Here is a 20,575-nt window from a genome sequence, read left to right on the forward strand (position 1 = left end):
GTGTGTATGTGTGTAGCTTGCATTGGTGTGTTATGTCCTGTCCCCTGCAAATTTGTATGTTTAAGACTGACACCTAGTAACTCAAAGTTTAACCTTATTTGGAAATAGGGTCATAGCAGATTTAATTAAAGATGAGGTCACACCAGAGTAGTTGGGTCTCCAATCTACTATGACTGGCGTCCTATAAAAAAGGAACATTTGAACAGACATGCCATGAAGATTGTGGAGCTATGCCACCCCAAGCCAACGACCTATAGAAGCTAAGAGAGGCCTGGAAGAGATCCTTCATTAAGTGCCTTCAGAGGGAGCATGGCCCCACCAACACTTTAATTTCAGACTTCTGGCCTCTAGAACTGTGGGACCTTCAATTTCTATTCTAAGCCACACAGTTTGTGACACTTAGTTACAGCAGCGGTAAGAAACTAATTCGGCGTGTAAGATTATTTTAAGGCAAACACCAAGAGCACTCTTTTATCACAGAAAGGGAAAGGGTGCAGAAGAGTGATGTGCCTGATTGTCTTTATGCATCAGAAAAGCCCAATAGCTTGGATATCTGTAGTTCAGTTGTATTTTCTTGTTTTACCAAACCTCTCTAATTATCGTGTTTCATTTTTGTTTTAGAAAACTCACATAAAATCTGCTCTCAACGAATTACAAGGCGCTTCTGACTTGTGTGCTTGTATGGAATAAACGGAAACTGATCTGGCTGTGGGCGGGGGAGCGGGGGGGGGGGCGGCCCGGATTAAGAGAGAGAAAGCGCCTTTTTCTCAACATTGAATTGAAAGAATAAAAGTTGAAAGGGAAAAGCAAGCCCGATTCAGCTATGCAGCATCTCACTTCCACAGGTTGTACTGCTGTGGCCCTCTCCCCTGCAGGAGTGCGGGTGCTGCTCTCTGGGGAGAGCTAGCTGATTCCTTACCACGATTACGAGGGGTCTGGGCAAGACCAGAGTGTGGAAAAAAAGAACGTTTCCTCCAGCCTCCTCCCTCCCGGCAGAAGAACCAAAAACCTGGCGCCTTGCGCGCATGCCCAGTCGGGAGGGCGCCGTCCAAAGAGCGCGCCCCTGCTTAGGCTTTTCCCGCAGCTGTTGGGGGCTGGGGGGGGAGGGGGCGGCGGTGCCGGGAACCCGCAGCGGCCCGGCGGCCGGGGGAAACTCCGGCCGGCCGACTGGGCGGGGCCGCCGCTAACTCAGCTAGACTTTTATTTTCCTGCCTGGTAACCATGTTCCCGCCACCGTCCCAGGGAGAGGGGTGTGCCCTCGCGGTGGGGTGGAGCCCGAGGGCACCCCAGTTAAAAGGCTGTTGAGGCGTCTCGGGGGAATGGAAGGCCGCGCTAATGTCGGAAGAACAGCTGACTCCCTGAAGGAAATCCAGGGCGGTCACTGTTCTCGACTGCCCAGACCTCTCTGTTTTTAAACTAGCCACAGCCAAGACAGCCCTAACTGTCCCACCGTTACGCTCGCTAACATTAAGCGCCCTCCCAGCGACCACCTCCCTGCTCTGTGCTCAGCGGGCCCACAGGCTGCTCTGAAAACGGGCGTCCTCAGGTATCTGTCTCTCAGAGGTGCTGGCCTTATCGCCTATGCGTCCATTCCAGCTTCATTTCAATGTGCCCGCTCTGCTTCTCGACCACCCTCCCGGGTCTGAGGCGGCCCAGCGTCTCCGGGAAATTCCCGCCTGTGCAACCGGGTTGTCCCGTAAAGAACATGGGTCGGTTTTCCGGGTGTGGACTGGCGGGGTCGGAAAGCAAGCCGGGGCAGGCCAGATGGTAGCACTCGGGACTCCGTATCCCCTTGCCTTGCCTTCTCCCGGCCCACCCACCGCACCGCAGGCGGTCGCCATCAAGCGCCTCCGCGGCGGCTGCAGCTGGTCCGCAAACACGCCCACCCGCACGCTCAGAATCACTTGCCTCTGGAGTGGAGGAAAAAAAAAAAAAAAAGAGGGAGGTATTGAGCATGCTCGGCGGGGAGGGCGGGGCGCTCCCGGGCCGCGAGTCAGGGCAGGCGCTCCTCAAGTCGGCTCGGCGTCTCCGCCGCCCGCCCGCTCGGAGCCGCGCCCGCCGCAGGCTGCGCCCGCCCGCCCCGCCCCGCCCCGCCCCGCCCCCCGCCGCTCGTCCCCGCCGCGGCCGCGCCGCCTGCAGCAGCAGCAGCAGCAGCAGCAGCAGCTGCTCCTCCCCGGCGGCCGCCCCCCGCGGGTCCCTCCCTGGCTGCGGGAGAGGCAGAGGTAGAGGGAGGACACAGCGCCGCGCCGCCCGCACCGGAGACCTTCGCCTCGCCCTGCTGGCTCCTCACCCTCTGGGAGGAACATGGGTAAGTCATCCTTCCTCCCCCGTCATCGCCTGACATTTTTCTCTTTCTCGGCGTGTTGCAGGGTGGGAAGCATTCCTCGCGCAAAGTTGCCAGATTTCTCAAATCCACGGGTGTAATACAGTGGCTCTTCCTCCGGGGAGAGTCGGCGCACGCGGAACGCACGCCGGTCCCCGGGCTGGGAGGGTCCCGAGCGCGGGGTGGGGTCGGGCCGCGGCTCCGGGCACCTCGCTGCCTCGCCTCCCCTCCTCCATTCTTCCTGCCCGAGCGGGTGCCCGGGCACCGCGGAGCCTGCCTCGCGGGCTAGCCTCCTCTGCCTGCCCCATCCCCGTTTCTCCGGAGGCCGCCCGCTTCCTTTCCCCGGCGTCTGCTGGGCTGGAGGCTCGGTCGGACCGCCAGAGAGACCACTTCGCCTAACTTCCCTGTCAGGGCGACCTTTCCCCATCTTGGGGACTGTTCATCCCGAGGCGGGGAAGTGCGAGCAAGTAGTTTGTCAGGGCGATTGTACAACGTGCACGGAAATTATTTTTGATGGGGGAGAGCGGACAGCCTCATGGGTTGAAAGGATGACTTGTCAGAGGCCACGAGGAACGTGAGGAAGGATGCATAGAGCCGCTAGCTGTTGAATTAGTGTTGGGTGACTACAGTGTGCAATATTCCTGTGCTCAGCCCATTTTCTTGGTTCCTTCGCCTGTCTACTGTAGGAGGAAACGCACCCTGTAACATGTTACCGAACTTACGTGTTAGTTATTCGTTCCCAGCTTAGCCTGCCTACATCTACATAATCTGATTTTAGTTCCTTTGTATGTCTGGTTAATCTCAAGAGATTGTTTTGGATGAGGTATTTAAAAGCAAATATATTTTCTAAAACTGCATATAATTTATCTTAAAATTTTTTCATAACATATTGCTTAAATACTAAGTTCAGTAATTACAAAAACGTCTGATTAATTCTGCAATTATTTTTTTTAATAGTAGCATTTCGGAATAGCATACTGCTACATGTTCCCAGTTTGCTTCCACTGTTATCACAGTTTCCTCTTTTTAAAATTTGCTCCATTGGCATCTGTCAACTCGGATTCTCCTACCCCTTCCGTGCAGGTTATTTTAAGCCTAAAATGAGTGTGGTTCTTTGATCTGTCAATACAGTGCTCAACACATCTAGAGTTAGGTCGTGGCAACTCAGAATCTTCAAGGAAGTATCTAAATCTAGAAATGGTGTCGATGGAGCTTACTGGGAAAGCAAATGCTCCAAGCTCTGTTTCAGACTTTTGAGGCTAGTGTTGCAGGAGGTGATATGAATGAAAAATGAATCTGGGTCCCTGAATTTTATTTTCAGTTCAGTTTTTCTCCCCCTTTTGGTGTGCTATTGACATGGTGAACAAATTTATGTGGAAATGGGTGGCTCATATGTACTTAGCTTTTCTCTAGGAGTAGAAATTTAAATAAATATTAATTCAGATTATCGGACACATTGTGAATTTTCCTTGAACATTCAAAAATTTACTCCTAATTGTAGGTCACAAGTTTCTCCTGTAAAATACATTTGCCCATGTTTCAAGGTGAGCTACAAAATCCATTTAAATAAAATTTTAACTTCCATGTTGAGTAAGAATCTTTTCAGTAGAAAAAATTCAGTTATGTTGCAATATGAATAAAAATACTTAAAACACAATTATTTACTTAAAAATAATTAATCTTCAAAATCTTGAATGTTATTGCTTGATTTCAAAGAATGGCCAGATAGAAACCTCTTATTTGGAGCTTCTCAGATACTCTTTGATTAAATCAGTCTCCCATAGCACTCTGTACCTTGTTGGAGGCTTTTTAGTACTTACATAATCTGCCTTATAATGGAGTTGTTTATGTGTGTGTGTGGTTAGCATTTAGTCATGAGTTCCAAAAGATGAAAATTATGTCTTATTGATTTTTGTGTATCCCCCCCACCCCTCCGTGCTTTACACATAGTAGATATTCAATAAATCTTTGGTGAATTCATTGTTGAACTTAAAACCTACCTATTATTTTCAGTTTGTGAACCTGAAAGTATGGGCTGTGAACAAACATTCAAGTTGGTAGACTATCATGGAGGCTTGGAGGAAATGGGAACAGAGAAGTATAATTTTACTATGACTACTCTTCTCTTACTAAAAAAAAAAAAAAAAAAAAAAAGAAAAGAAAAAGAAAGTTGGGTCTTCTCAGAGTTAAAGGTTTTGGAATAGCCTCCAGGCTAGCCATTTCCTTCTGCACTGCTGTTTTCAATGGTAAGGTGGTTTATCAGATGATCACTAGATACATACAATAATGTAAAATTGAAACCGTGGAAAGCAATTTCATATTCTGAACCAAGGAAGTTATAACAATTCGTGTATACATAAAAGGTATCTTGATTAATGGTAGGAAAAAAATCACTTTTTAAGGCTTTTTAATCACTTTTTAATCACTTTTTAATGCTTTTTAATCACTTATTAAATTAAATAAGGTGATTTAAAAAAAATTTTTAATGTTTGTTTTTGAGAAAGAAACAGAGTGCGAGTGGGGGAGGGGCAGAGGGCAAGGGAGACACAGAATCTGAAGCAGGCTCCGGGCTCTGAGCTGTCAGCATAGAGCCCAATGTGGGGTTTGAACTCACAAACTGCGAGATCATGACCTTAGCTGAAGTTGGATGCTTAACTGACTGAGCCATCCAAGGCGCTCCATAAATAAGGTGATTTTTAATAATCTCATGGCAGTGATTTTTCCCTGTAAGAAAGTGAAGGAAACTTCCTATATAATGTTATGGGTGATGGCTATTATTTAATGTATATATTTTATTATAAATTCAACATGTACTTAATATTTATTGAATATCAACCACGTACACTGTACTGTGGGAGGAAAGAGAGGAATAAGACATTCATATTTCAAGCTGCATATAATATTAACAGGAATGAGATGGTACATACACAGCTATAACAGAAATAAAGTATAAGTGATATAAAATAACTTTACATTTACATGTATTGTAGATTGAGGGCATGGAGAAAAGGTTTTAGAAAAATGATGTTATTTGAAACAAAAAAAGTTGGTTAAGCTTCTGAAAGGTAAAAATGAATCAGGCCGGGGGTTGGGAGGAGAGAAATGGCATAAGTGAAGTTAGAGAGGGAACACTCAAGGAGTTTCAGGATATGGTTAAATAACCATGTTTGGTTGGAGCAAACGGTAAGGTAAGAGTGTGTGTCACCTTCCTCAGTACTAATAGGTAAAGACCAGATAATGGAGGACCTTAAATGACAAGTTGAAAAAGTTTTTGGACTTTGACTTGTCTATTGAGGGACTGTGAAATGTTTTTCTGTAGTTAAGTGATGGATCAAGTCTGTGGTTTAGGAAAATTAATCTGTCAATTGAGTCAAGGATGAATTAGATGAAAAAATAGAGAACACTTCAGAGGGTGGTTGTTGCAGTGTGGGTGAAAATATTTACTGGTCTGAACTTGGCTGTGACAATGGGAAGAGAATACTGCAAATAAAGAACAGAATTTCCTTGCTAACCTATTGAATATGGAATTGAGAAAGGAGTCATACATTGTCACCTGGGCAATAGAGAGATGTAAAATTATTAATATATATTTAATCCACTGGAAGAGGAAACGTGAATCGTTAGTTTTGGACCTGGTGAATTGGACTGTTTAGTTTGCCATTTAGATTCTCTGTTCATTGATGACAGGGATTCTTATAATAGGTTTTGAATACATTTCTAACACTAGTGTCTGACACATAGTAGCCATGCAGTAACCATTTGTTAACTGACTGAAACTAGGTAAAAAAAAAAAAAAAAAAAATTTAACAAACAGTTATTTTAACTCTTAAGAGAGGATTTTGAACTAGAGATCTGGAAGTTACCCATAAATCTCCTGAGATGATATTTCAAGTTAGGTAGGAGGCTGAGAGACAACAGAGGGAAAGAAAAAATTTGTCCAAAGTAAGAATCTTGAAGAATGACCCATTGTTAGGGAAGTGGAATGGAATGATTTGACACTGGAATGGACGTAGGAGTGAAAGACTAGAATCTGCATGTGGTTGGTTTCATGAAAGAATGGTCAATAATGTCTTTTGCTTCAGACCAGTGATATGGACTGAGAAAAGGATCTTTGTTGATGTAGTTTGCTTAGGATATTACTCAGTATATTTTCTAAAAAGCAGCTTTAAGAGGTATGCTAGAAATGGAGGTCAGTTGTAGAGGCTAACTGGATAATGAGTAAGTGGAACTAAGAATTCCCAATGTATTCATGCTATATCCCTTGACCTATTTAAAGATCTGTAAGTAAGCATAGGTTTTTAAAAACATTTTTAAAATGTTGCACTTTACATGGAATGACACATGCTATTTTCTTGCCTGAGAATAATTTGTTATCTCACCATAGTGCTTCAAAATTTCTTTGACATTCCATTTTTTATGTCATTGTGTCTTAGTACAGTATGCTTTTTATGTTTGCAATATCTGTCATACAGAGTGAGCTTAGAAATGGTTTTATAATTTCACATGACATTTTACATAAAGTGTACTCTTCACTGATGAATGGTTTTATCACTTTTTATTTACTATTAGTCTTTGTGAATTTTGGATTTCTCTAGTTGTATGTATGCCTCTAATTATACTCTTAATTCCTGGAGTTTTGTTTTTCTCTATAAATTTGTGTTAGCTTTAGATATAAGTCTTTTTTTTTTTTTTTCCTCTTGTATTTATAAGTCCAGGAATGGTTTCATAAATAAATAGTAAAAAATAGTACTTTTACTTGTTCTTTGCAAAGTAGAGTGATAAAAATCTTTGTAAACTGATAATCACTAAAATTTATTATTTTAAAAGAGATTGACTAGTTCAATAATTTTTATTATGTTGCCGTTATGTCTATGTTGTATATGTCTTTTTTTTTTTTTTTTTTTTTTTTTTACTTATAGGAGAATTGAAATCATTAACTTTGGTAGAGTCATAGTCTATCTAGTACTATGGTTTGGGAGGTTTTAATAACCCTAATTCATTTTGTGAACTGTAGATTTTAACTTTCACAGGAGCTTCTAGCTGCCTTTGGGGAAGAGTATGGTTTTCCTCTTCAGAGATTCCAAGTCACCTGAATTTGAACTTGGCAATTCTGGTGTTATTGGTGGCACCAACAACAGCTATAAGAATGACTTAAATTTTTTAATCCTTGCTCATAAATATCTGGAAGAGTGGAGAAGGAAGATCCACTCCTTTGGGAACTTCATGTTAATTTTAGATAATCATGTTCAGATAATACTTAATTTAAAATACTTTCCTAGGCATTTAACTTGGCAAATAGTTCTTTCTTGTGGAGAGAGGAGGTATAATAAATGATACCAGAATAGGTTATAAAGTCTATTTTGGTTATAAAATCCTATGATTCTGTGAAACTGAACTTTAAAATGTACTCAGTATCATTGATGTCTTAAATATGCCATAAACATACTTATATAATTCATTTTTCTTTGGAGTAATGTCGACTTGAGGTAGCACTTCAGGGTTTGAACCAACCTGTTAGCTTTGTCTAACCAGACAGCCTTAAATACCGTTACTCATACTGGCTAAGATATAGATTCAAATTGCAGAGTAATGTCATTCTCTCAGTACATCCATTTATACAACTTTTGTTGCTAGAAGCATTCCAGGCATTAAAAGTGAGAATTAGGATAGTGATAAATGGAAGTAAATTGAGCTGCTAGCTATGATTGGCTATGCTTACAAACTCCAAAGTCCTTCTAACTTTTTGTACAGAAAATTAATTTTGTCTTTTATGAGCTATGTATCTGGCCTCTTCTCTAAAAGCTGTTTTGCTTAATTTTGTCCATATTTATGATTTTAATTACTATGTGTATGCTGTTAGTGCCTGTGTGTGTGTGTGTGTGTGTGTGTGTGTGTGTGTGTGTGTCTGGGCTGTCTTTTCATCTAAGAGATTATTAGACATCTCTACATGCATAGTTAATTCAAACTCATTTAGTTCAAAAGCAAACTATTGTGTAATTATTAATAATGATAACTAGAGGTGTGATGGTTAATGTTTAACCAGAAACCCTTCTCCACAAAAGCCCTGATTTGTGGTGGTTGTTGATATCCTATGAATTCATGGTTGGGAAGAGATGAGATACAGCACACTAGTATATGGTGGATCCGCTATATAGATATAAGAACCTGTGAGCACAGATAATAGTAAAGGGTAGTAAAATAATTAAGTAGTAATGAGTTTTGAGTAGTAAAATCTTTGTTTTAATATAACTTACTTAAGTTTATAAGATTTAATTTTCAATAATGTGTGTTTTAATAATTGCCTCGAAAATTCTTAAAAATTTAATAATCATTTCTCATGGGCTGGTACAGGTGGGTTCTGGTATACCACTGGATTAATAATTACCATTTATTACTGTTTAATAAGAATTATTGATGAGTTATGTTAAACTTTACACTTTCTCATATTTTTAAAATTTAATTTTAATCTTTTCAACAATTCTATGAAGTGGGTGATACTATCCCCATTCTACCGATTCAGAGAATTAAGTAATTTATCCAGGGGGAGAGAGCTCAGTCTCTAAAATCTTGTTTTAGAGCAGTGATTCTCAAATTCTGGCTTGCTTAAGAATCCTGTAGCATTTGTTAAAAAAAAAATTACTAGGCCCGCCCTCAGAAATTTTGGTAAGTAGGTGTTGGGTAGGCTGAGAATTCGCATTGTCAAGACATTGGCAGATGATGCTGCACTTTTAATAGCCTCACCATAGAGCATAGGTCTGCAGACTTTTTACATAAAGGGTCAGATGGTCAATATTTAGGCCAAGAGGCAAAATCAAAAACAAGAGAGAAAATATATATGATGAGAGAAAACAAATATCCACAAATATTTTGTTGACTATGTTCAAAATACAACATTAACTGAACAAAAGTTATTGCAATATAGGTCTACCAATGAAAATATTGTAATTCTGTTTTTGAGATAGCATTTCACTTAATTGGGACTCAGAGTTACCCTGCCATCAAAATTGATCCAGATGTTCATTTGTTAATGCAGATCTTTAATGTGATTTTATGGATTTTGTCTTTGGAACATGTTTTCACACAGATAGGTACTCTCAAATGCTCGTATCCGTGTATCCGTCCATGGGCATATGATTTTATTAATGAGACTATTTATTTCTATGGAAGGAATTATAGAATCTTTTAGATTCTTCTCTTGACATTTAACATTTAGCATGCTACTACATTGTAAATTAACCACTTGTAATAGTAGAGTAGAAACTCCTCTGTTACTTAAATGGATTTTGATGTTTGGAAGTTTCATTTGCGTCTGAAATAAGGTCTGAAAAACAGTGCTGCAACAGTAGTTTGAGCTTGCAAAATATATCTGTTGTAGATTTGTGTATGTGTGGAGATCTTATTGTATGACATTTGACAGCATGAGAAGGGTATATAGCAGATTGATGGTTACTTGTGTTTCCAACAACGTTGTCAAAATGACTTAACATAGTTATGTTTCTCATGTAAGCACTATTTTGCCTTGATTTTCAGGTCAAATTCTAGGAAACACCAAATCTGCAGCAAAATCTAATTTCCAGAGGCATTCATTGTTTGATAATAGTGGCATTTTTCCCCCAGAAATTTCATTCTCACTTTTTTTTTTTAATGTTTTACTTATTTGGGGGGGGGGGGGGCAGGGAAGGGCGGGGGGGGGGGGAAGAGAATCCAAAGCAGGCTCTGCACCGTCAGCGCAGAGTCCAACGTGGGACTCGATCTGAGCAGAAATCAAGAGTCAGATGCTTAACTTACTGAGCCACCCATGCACCCTGCATTCTCACCTTTCTGCTAAAAAATCACAATAAAACTCTACCATTGGTAAGCCATTAAACTGCTCTGTGACAAGGTAAGTCAGGATATTTGGCTTCTAATTCTTATCAAAGTACGCAGAACTGACAGTGGTTAAATCAATGAGAGTGAATGAAGTTGATACTCCTGGCATGATAATTTAAAATATCTTCCTTATAAAATGCCTGCCAATAAATAATGTAATGAATAAGCATAGACTTTAACCACCTTACATTTCCACAAACATTGTAAGTTTGTTCAGCTATGCCTTTTACTGTTCTTCACATTTTTACCATCATCATTTGTAACACATCTTAGCAGATTCCACTTCAGGTTGTACTGAATTAATATTTTCTCAACTTTGAAAATATTCTTGCCTATTCTATGCAGACTCTTCATAGAAGCTACTTCTTTAGTTACTTCACACTCAGCATCAGTCGTTCCACAGATAACATGCAGTGTCACTAATACAGGTCAGCTCATCAAGAACCAAGGAAAACCTTTCAAAATCATTTGCCTTATTTTTTAGTTGAATATTTATATTGTTCCTAGTGTCCTCACCTCTTCAAGTAGCTATCATCACAGAAAGGCTGCCTCAAACAAATCACCGCATCCTCCCCCCCCCCCCCCCCCCCAAAATATTTCTTTAGCTCACCATGAGCTCACCAAGCTTTCCGTGCTTGGTTAATGAGTGAACCACTCAGAAACTTACTTCATTTGCAACTTCATTTTCATTTTTTATTTTTGAAAAGAAATTCGGCTGTGATGAGCCATTATGTTTTGTTTTCTAATTTCTCTGACCCTTTCCTATGAATTGTGAATATGATGAAGGCTTAGTCTGATAATATAGTGCTGTATTTTTCTAGCATAGCTATAGTGTCACTGCATGATACAGTGGTTTGCTATCTTATTCAATAACAAACTAATCCATATACCACTTTAAATACCTTAAAAGTATGACATTTGAAGTATGCTTTTCCTGTTTTGACTTGATCAAAGTGAAATGTTGTGTTATGTCAGTAGACCTGGTACTTGAAACAGTGGACAGCCATAACTGTGCTATCCACGGTGCTGCCCATAATTTGGAGCACATCAAACAACAGGGCAAACTGATGAAAGTGCTACCCACGGTTTCTGTCTCACCTACTCAACTCTATCATCATAATGTGAACACAGATATAGACAATAAATACAGGAGTAAGTTGTGTTACACTAAAACTTTGTTTATGGACACTGAGTTTCAATTTCATAGAATTTGCACATCATGAAATATATTTCTCTGTTGATTTTATTCAACCATTTACAAATGTAAAACTGTTTTACCTATAGGCTATTCAAAAACAGGAGTAGGGGCACCTGGGTGGCTCGGTCGGTTGAGCGTCTGACTTCGGCTCAGGTCATGATCTCACGGTCCGTGGGTTCGAGCCCCATGTCGGGCTCTGTGCTGACAGCCCAGAGCCTGGAGCCTGTTTCAGATTCTGTGTCTTCCTCTCTCTGTGACCCTCCCCCATGCATGCTCTGTCTCTCTCTGTCTCAAAAATAAATAAACGTTAAAAAAAAAAATTTTTTTTTTTAAATAATAAAAAAACAAAAAACAGGAGTAGTTTGCTTGCTCCTACTATAGAGTCATGCTAAACTACCTCATCTTTACCGGTGACTTTTTCTCCCTGTGAATTCCCTAGCTCAGTAAATGGTATCACTATCTATCCAGTCAACCATTCCTAAAATCTAGTCATTATAACATCCTTTGGATTCCCTAAGTTCTAACAGTTCTGCCTCTTTGAATCAGCCCTCTCCTCTTTTCTCTGCTGCAAACATGCCAGTTCAAGGTTTTATTACCCCTTGAAATCTTCTTACTCTTCTGTAACAGATGTTCTTTCCCCCAGCATTTCCCCTCTTAACCAGTTTTTACATGCTGCTAGAGTACTCTGTTTAAAAGGTGAATCTGATCATTTCACTTCTTAGATATATTTTTTTCAGTAGCTCTCCAACACATCTAGCAGGGTTCCCAAACTCAAATGAAGAAACTATATGATTAAAGAGGGTTAAAGTGGTAAGCTTTTGACACCAGTGCAATTTTTTCCTCACATACTAAATTGAAAGGGATATTTTTTAAAATTAATTTATTTTGAGGAAGAGAGAGATGGAGAACAAACGAGGAGGGGCAGAGAGAGAGAGAGAGGGAGAGAGAGAAACACAAACAGACTCTGCACTGTCAATGCACAGCTCGATGTGGGGCTTGAACTCACGAACCATGAGAAGTTGACCTGAACCAAGATAAAGAGTCAGATGCTTAACTGACTGAGCCACCTAGGCACCCAAGGAATATTTTTTATTTTCATAAAGATGTATGTTTCCTCTCACTTTTCTTAAAAATTGTCTGTTTTTCATTTTCTCTCTTTTGATAAAAGACAAAGGTTAGAAAAATATCTCTCTACTATAATAAGAATAGCAATGAAAGCATGATGAATGGCAACTAACACTGGGCCTCAAGGTGAAGATACAACACGAAATGAGGAGACTATGGCAGACTAGAGGGTATGTGCCTAACCTACAACAGGAGTTCCCTACTGCACTCCAACCGTTTTTGCCGTGTAGGAATGTGGACCCAGGGAAGCCAGATTTGGGGACTTTTAAAAGAATCCAGCAATTAGATTTTTATCTACAGATAGCTGGCCCTTGAACAACATGGAAAATGGTGGCATGGACCTCCCACACAATTGAAAATCCACATATAACTTTTGATTCCCTGTAAAGCTTAACTACTAATAACCTGTTGACTGGAATCCTGACCAAGAGTAGTTAATTAACATATTTTTTAAATTTTATTTTGAGAGAGAGAGCGCGAGTGAGTGGGGAGAAGTAGAGAAAGAGGGAGACAGAGAATCCTAAGCAGGCTCCGCAGCTATCAGCATAGAGCCCAACATGGGTCTTGAACCCATGAACTGTAAGATCATGACCTGAGCCGAAACCAAGAGTCACACGCTTAACCCCACTTGGCTCAGTTCGTGATCCCAGGGTTGTGGGATGGAGCCCTGCCTTGGGCTCCACACTGAGCATGGTTGCCTACTTAAGATTCTCTCTCTCTCTCACCCCATCTCCCCCGCTCACACGCACATGCTCTCTCTCTCTCTCTCTCAAATAAATTTTAAAAAAGAAAACCGTAAGAGAAAATACACTTACAGTGCTGTACTGTATTAATTGAAAAAACATTCACATATAAGTGGACCTGTGTGTGATTCAAACCTCTGTTGTGCAAGGGTCATCTGGACTTAAGATTGTTAATGGTTTTTGGAATTGTAAGATCCAGGGCCTCCAACAACGACATCATGGCTCTGTATCTTTCTGTCCAGGGCAGAGAACTGAGGGTTAGGGAGGCTAAGAGACATGCCCAAGTTCACACATTGAGTTAGGGGTAGTGTCAGATCTAGAATCTTGATTTCCTAACTCCTCTGCAAGTGTTCTCTTCATTATACCAGGCCAGCTCCAATTTGTTAATGAAAAAAAACATATCTGTACACATACACAAACACACATACCTATACACACATGCACACAGAAATGAGCTAACTTCAAGGATTCACTCACGTAAATAGGTTAGTGGAAAACTCTTCCCTTTGTAACATTTTTATTACTAAAGTCTAGGTCCTCATCTCTTCATTCCTGTACTACTGAGACCATTTCTTAGTTGGCCTCCCTACTACTAGACTCTGTGCTCTCCAGTCTTTTCTACATGCTACAACCAGATTAATCCTTTTAGATTAGTAAAAAGATACTGCATTGATTATATCATTCTTCTCAAGATCTACTACTTGAACTGACTATCCTATCACGTCTAAACTCGGCTGAGCTTTCAAAAGTCATAGAAATCTGTTACCTTTCTTATATTTCTCTCTCTGAAATACATCTTCCTTTGATAATCACTGACCCTGAAATATTCTTTGTCAGTGATAACACCAGTATACCTTTGTTCATGTTATTCCTCCTCCTAGAGTAACTTTTTTCCTCTGTTCTTATTCATTCTCCATTGTCTAGCTCATGAAGGCTACTTCAGACCTCTTATTTCTCTGGATACCTGTTACTTCTTGGACTCCTATAACACATTCACTAATACAGTTTTAGTCACTCAGTGTTTCATATTTCTTGTTGGCATTCAGTAATACTTGTTTGTTCAAGTCATAGAGTCACTGCAGACTTAGGTCAGTCTTCTTAATTAACAGCATTATCCTATAGTGATTATAGTCATGTTTATAATAGAGCTTGCAAACCAGCAGCCAACGGGCCAAATATACTTTGCAGATGGGTTTTGTTAGAGAAGTTTTAGAAATTGGAATTAGTCAACATTTAAATAACATGAAATTTCTGATAGAAATCTATTTTGCAAATTTTTCTTGAAACATTAAAAATTTAAGATCCCTGAGCCTGTATTCCTATTGGTGACAGTTAACGATAGTGTCCTTAGGCAAGGTGTGGGGTCTCCAGTTCAGTACTTCTTCCTATTATTTTAAATCCTACAAATTTCACTCAGTACTCTATCTGGAAGATATTTTTTAACCTGTTCATTTGTACTTTATTTTTTAGTTTATTATTTTTTTTTAATTTGAGTATACCTCTTTCATCTGGCAACTATCTTTTAATTTTCTGTATTTATAGATTTGATTCTGCTTTTTGTTTATCTGTTTTGTTTGTTTTAGATTCCACATGGAATCATATTGTATTTGTCTTTCTTAGTCTGATTTAACTCACCTAGCATTATACCCTCTGGGTCCATCCATGTTGTCACAAATGGCAAGATGTCCTTTTTTATGGTTGCGTAATACTCCTGTGTGTGTGTGTGGTGGGTATGTGTACACTGCGTCTTCCTTATCCATTTGTCTGCTGACGAACACTCAGGTTTCTTCTGTATCTCGACTACTGTAAATAATGCTGATTAAACATAGGGGTGCATATATCTTTTCAATTAATGTTTTTGTATTCTTTGGGTAAATACCCAGTAGTAGAGTTATTGGATTATACGGTATTTCTATTTTTAACTTTTTGAGGAACCTCCATACTGTTTTCCACAGTGGCTGTACCAATTTACATTCCCCCTTGCAGTGCATGAGGGCTCCTTTTTCTCCATATCTTTGCCAACACTTTTTATTTCTTGTCTTTTGATTTTAGCCATTCTGACATTTAGCCAAGATGACATCCATCTTTTCATGTGTCTGTTGGCCATCTGTATGTCTTCTTTGGAGATGCGTGTTTTTATCTTCTGCCCAGTTTTTCATTGGATTATTTGTTTTTTTGGTGTTGAGTTATATAAGTTCTTTATGTATTATGTATTTTGGATATTAAACCCTTGTCCTATATATTATTTGCAAATATTTTCTCCCACTTAGTAGGTTGTCTTTTTATTTTTGCAAATATTTTCTCCCACTTGTCTTTTTATTTTGTTGATGATTTCCTTTGCTGTGTAAAAGCTTTTTTGTACGTGTATGTATGTACACGTATGTATGTGCATGTATGTATGTAGTCTTCATTTCTTTGAAAAGACATATCTAGAAAAATATTGCTGTGGTTAATGTCAGAGATATTACTCCCCATGCTGTCTTGTAGGACTTTTGTGGTTTCAGGTTTCATAGTTAGGTCTTTAATCAATTTTTAGTTTATTTTTGTGTATGGAGTTAGAGAGTGCTCTAGTTTCATTCTTTTGCATGTAGCTGTCCAGTTTTCCCAGCACTATTTATTGAGAAGACTTTTTTCCTCATTTTATGTTTTTTCCTCTTTTGTCATACATTAATTGGCTATATATGTATATAATATAAAACATATAATATTAACTGACCATATTGTGGGTTTATTTCTGAGCTTTCTATTCTTTTCCATTGATCCATTTTTATGCCAGCCCCATACTGTTTTGATTAATACAGCTTTGTAGTATGTCGTAAAATCTGGGATTATGATACTTCCATCTTTGTTCTTCCTCAAGATTACTTTGGCTCTTCAGAGTCTTAGTTCCATACTAATTTTAGGATTCTTTGTTCTAGTTCTGTAAAAAATGTTATTGGTATTTTGATAGGGAATACATTTAATCTGAAGATTGTTTTGGATAGTATGGATATTTTAACAGCATTAATTCTTCCAATCCATGAACATGAACTATCTTTCCATTTGTTTGTGTGATCTTCAATGTCTTCCATCAGTGCCTTATAGTTTTCAGAGTACAGATGTTTCACTTCCTTGGTTAAGTTTTATTCCTGGGTATTTTGTTGTCTTTGGTGCAATTGTAAATGGAATTGTTTTCTTAATTTTTTTTTTTATTCTGTTTGGTTATTAGTGTATAGAAAAGATACCAATATCTTGTTATTAATTTTGTGTTTTGCTACTCTACTGAATTCATTTATTACTTCTGTTACTTTTTTGGTAGGGTCTTTAAGGTTTTTTTATGTATAGTATGTCGTCTGTGAATACTGACAGTTTAACTTCTCCCTTACCAAAATGGATGCTTCTTCTGTTTTTCTTGTCTGATTACTGTGGCCAAGACTTACAGTACTATGTTGAATAAAAATGATGAGAGTGTACATCCTTGTCTTGTTCTTAACCTTAGAGGGAAAGCTCTCAATTTTTCACCATTAGATATGATGTTAACTGTAGGTTTTTCATATGGCCTTTATTATGTTGAAGTATGTTCTCTCTAACCCCACTTTGTTTAGAGTTTTTATCATGAGCAGATGTTAAATTTTGTCATGTTTTTCTGCATCTGTTGAGATTTTCATATGATTTTTATCTTCGTTTTGTTGTTGTGGCATATGGCCCTTACAGGTATTTGAATTTGTGATCTCTGAGATTTCTGTTATAACTTTTGAATTACCAAAGAGTTAATTGTATTCATTTGGCCATCAGTCATGGTTTAATCTGCAGTTGATCAGAATGATACAAGGAATTAGAGAAATAGAGGATAGAATCTCTCCTCTTTCATAAATTAATTCTGTAGTATAGCCTTTAGCAAGTTACTTAAGCTCTTTAAGCCCTCATTTTATCTGTATCCTTAAAGTATTATCATTATTATTGAATAAGAACCATATAATAGATTTCAAATAAAAATGGAAGGGGGAAAAAGCTCATTTCATAAAGAACTAATACAATTCATAATAAGGAATCCTTCACACTCAGTTACTTAATAAAGGCTGACCAACCCCCAGACCCAGATCTATTGTATTTTTTCCCCTTTTTTGTGTGTGTGGGGGCATGCCCTTGAGCATTAAATACACTTACTAGGGAAAATGATGGTATGGTATTTTTTAAAAAGTCATCAAAGTGCAATAGGCTGCTAGATTGTTTCTAAAAAAATTATTTTCTTGTACATATTAGAAAGCATTTTCTAACATATAAGGATTATATAAAATTATTTAAAATAATTATATCAAATGAATTACATAGAATTACATAATTTTAAAGTATTTAAAGCAACAGTTTAAATTTAAAATTATGTAAAAAAGAATTACACAAAATTATAAAAATAATTTCAAGTAACTAGTAAGTTCCCCTTTTTTATGTGTGGGGATTTTGTTTTTATAATCAGGAAAAGAAAAAAACAGGAATCATTGTACTTTAACAAAAAATTGCTTTCAAAGCTGTGAGAAGCTTACACCAAGATTATTTTTAACAAGAAATTTGTCAGGAATGAAAAACTGTTTCCTTTAGTTCTTATAAAAAATATTCCATTTTGAAGATTCCTCCAGTAGCTCCATTATAAAAGATGACACTGATCCTTATAAAGAAGCAAAGCTTACACTGAAATATTTATTTTACAGAAATATAGATGTTAGTTTATCTTTAACAACAAAATTATAATAATGACAGGACTTTTATATGAGCTGATTAACTTAATTTCCTTTTAGTTGCAAGAATGCGTTTTTGGGAAGGGTAGTGTGAAGCTCCAAGAAAGAATAACTGTATTGTGTCACATTTCTGGCTTTTATGTGGTTTGTATAAAACATCATCAGTCAGATCAGAAACACAGGACTATCCTATTAGGCAATACAGAAAGTGACAAATAATGCAAGCAGTGACAGTTTTGCTTTTGAAAAGCTTAACCTCTAACTGTAAGATAATAACATAAAAGAAATGAGTAACAGAAACAGATAAGGATATAGTTTGGATTCTTGAAAGAGAAAACGCAGAGACCAAAGAATTTAAATAAGAGAATAGATCATATTTACCTTTTAAGCACCTAATAAACCTTCTCAAGAATATACAAGCGTTCATTACTTACAGTGATCTGGAAAATTTTTCTTAGAATTTATTTTTCTATTTAACAGTTAATGAAAGCTGGAGTATGTATCCAGCATTGGTACTGCCCTTGAGATACTATGGCAGAGACTGCTCCTGGTACATCTCATTGTGATTTCCTTCCTTCCTTCCTACCTACCTTCCTTCCTTCCTTCCTTCCTTCTCTCTTTTCTTCCCTTCCCTCTTCCTTCCTTCCTCTCTTCCTCTCTTTTCTTTTCTGTCTTGCACACATTCACATATATAGACAGTTGTTAGCTCATAAAACTACCTAACACGGTTGGGTTATAAATTAATTTTTGAAGAATTTACATCTACATAAAGCAAAATATAGGTACTCCTTGCTTTGCACAGTTCTGATATGCATGAAATATGAATGAGTTTCATTTAACCTGGTACTGTGAAGATTGCCTGTTCACTGGAAAGAGCCTAGACATTGAAGACACATGTGTCTGAATTTATCCCACCTTTGGCACTTATCTTTCTGGGCAAGTTATTCAGCTTCCAGATACAACTTTCTCCATTAAAATATGGGCAATAACAATAACACCTATTTCACAAGGTAGTTACAAATATTGATGAAATAATAACTATATAAATTTTAATTTCTATTCCCAAAGGTGAACATACATTTTTTGGGAAACTGTATCTTGTGTTCAGATGAAAAAGCAGTCAAAGGATCTAATGCTGTTGGTTGTGTTATTTTAACCAAATCAGTATACCGAATATCAAATTATTATAGCAGATTGTGCTTTCCAAAGATGGCCACAACAATATGTCTTTCCCCACACATATTTTTCAAGAACTTGCCATTCCCCATTGAGAGCTGGGGAGTTCTCTTCCTGTTTAAAATGAGCATGCTTGTGACTCACTTGTAACCAATAGAATGCACCACAAGTGTTCTATCATTTCCTAGGCCTGATAGTAAAAAATGTTGCTTCCATACTGTTTGTGGAAATGCTGACCTGCTTGGAGCCCTGAAAGTCTGACCCTGTAGCTACCATTCTGTGGGGGAGCCAGGCCATCTGGAGGAGCCTCGGGTCTCAGGTTGGCATTCATAACCTCCCAAGTCCTTTCAGTCCAGTCACCAGAACCATCAAATGATTCAGATGATGCCAGCCCCTGCTATTTAGTCACTCTCGGAGACACACCCCTATCTTTTGAGACTCTTCACTGAGGCCCCAGACCTTGTGGAACAGAGACAAACCATCCTCAGTGTGCCCTTTATGAATTCCTGGTTCACAGAATCCGTGAGTTCAATAAAACGGCTTTTGTTTTATGCCATGAAGTTTGAGGGGGCGGGGGGGTTGCTAATGTAACAATAATAATTGGAACAGTTATAAAACCTGAAAGATACATTGTTTCAGTAAGAAATGGGTTGCTATTAAAACTTTCCAAAGTGGGAACTACCTGATGAATAAATGTTTACTGGGTTTTTCTTTTCATTTTAAACAAAGATGGCCTAACAGAGAATTTTGTCTAGTAAATAGCATTTCCCTGTGGTTTATTTAATTGTCTTTTACTTGACATTGATTCCCTTGAAGAAATATTTGCTGCCAGAAAAGAAATATGCATGTTTAAACAGTTTAAACAGTTTTATTATTGCTTTATGGTAAACTTTACCTGTTTGGCTAATAAAAACTGTCAATACTCTTAGTAAGGATAGTTACCACTAACATTTGTGTATTTTTAAAAAAATTTTTTTGTTTATTTATTTTTGAGAGAGAGAGACAGAGACAGAGAGAGAGAGAGAGACAGAGGCAGAGCATGAGCAGGGGAGGGGCAGAGAGAGAGGGAGACACAGAATCCGAAGCAGGTTCCAGGCTCAGAGCTATCAGCACAGAGCCTGACATGGGGCTTGAACCCACAGACTGTGAGGTCATGACCTGAGCCAAAGTCAGATGCTTAACCAACTAAGCCACCCAGCCACACCAAAATTTGTGTATTTTTTTTCTCAAAGCACAATAGCCTAATAAAACCTGATAGGAACAAAGGAATATCTATATTCATCTTTCCAAATTAAAATTTAGTAGTTATCCTTAATACCAATTTTAATGTTGATCTTATAATAATAACCTCATATTAGTATATTTGGCAAAATTATTTTGAATTTGTGTCTTTCCTATCACTTTTTGGGGGACTGTGGATTTCTACATT

At 38.4% G+C, this 20,575-nt stretch overlaps 1 protein-coding gene across 3 annotated transcripts in view; it reads left to right on the plus strand.

Annotated features, from left to right (window-relative positions):
- Positions 1 to 2,155: 2,155 nt before the first annotated feature.
- The window catches only part of RAP1GDS1 (Rap1 GTPase-GDP dissociation stimulator 1), a 167,587-nt gene continuing 149,167 nt past the window's right edge, over positions 2,156 to 20,575 (plus strand). The window contains exon 1 of one of the 3 annotated variants that reach the window (XM_060654592.3): positions 2,156 to 2,308. In XM_060654592.3, coding sequence (XP_060510575.1) covers positions 2,305 to 2,308 — 4 coding nt within the window. In that variant the 5' untranslated portion in view covers positions 2,156 to 2,304. The remainder of the gene's footprint in view (positions 2,309 to 20,575) is intronic. The other 2 variants (XM_060654591.3, XM_060654593.3) reach the window with 2 other exon arrangements.

Source organism: Panthera onca, chromosome B1 (genome assembly GCF_046562875.1).
Source record: "Panthera onca isolate mPanOnc1 chromosome B1, mPanOnc1 haplotype 2, whole genome shotgun sequence".
Taxonomy (NCBI): Eukaryota; Metazoa; Chordata; class Mammalia; order Carnivora; family Felidae; genus Panthera; species Panthera onca.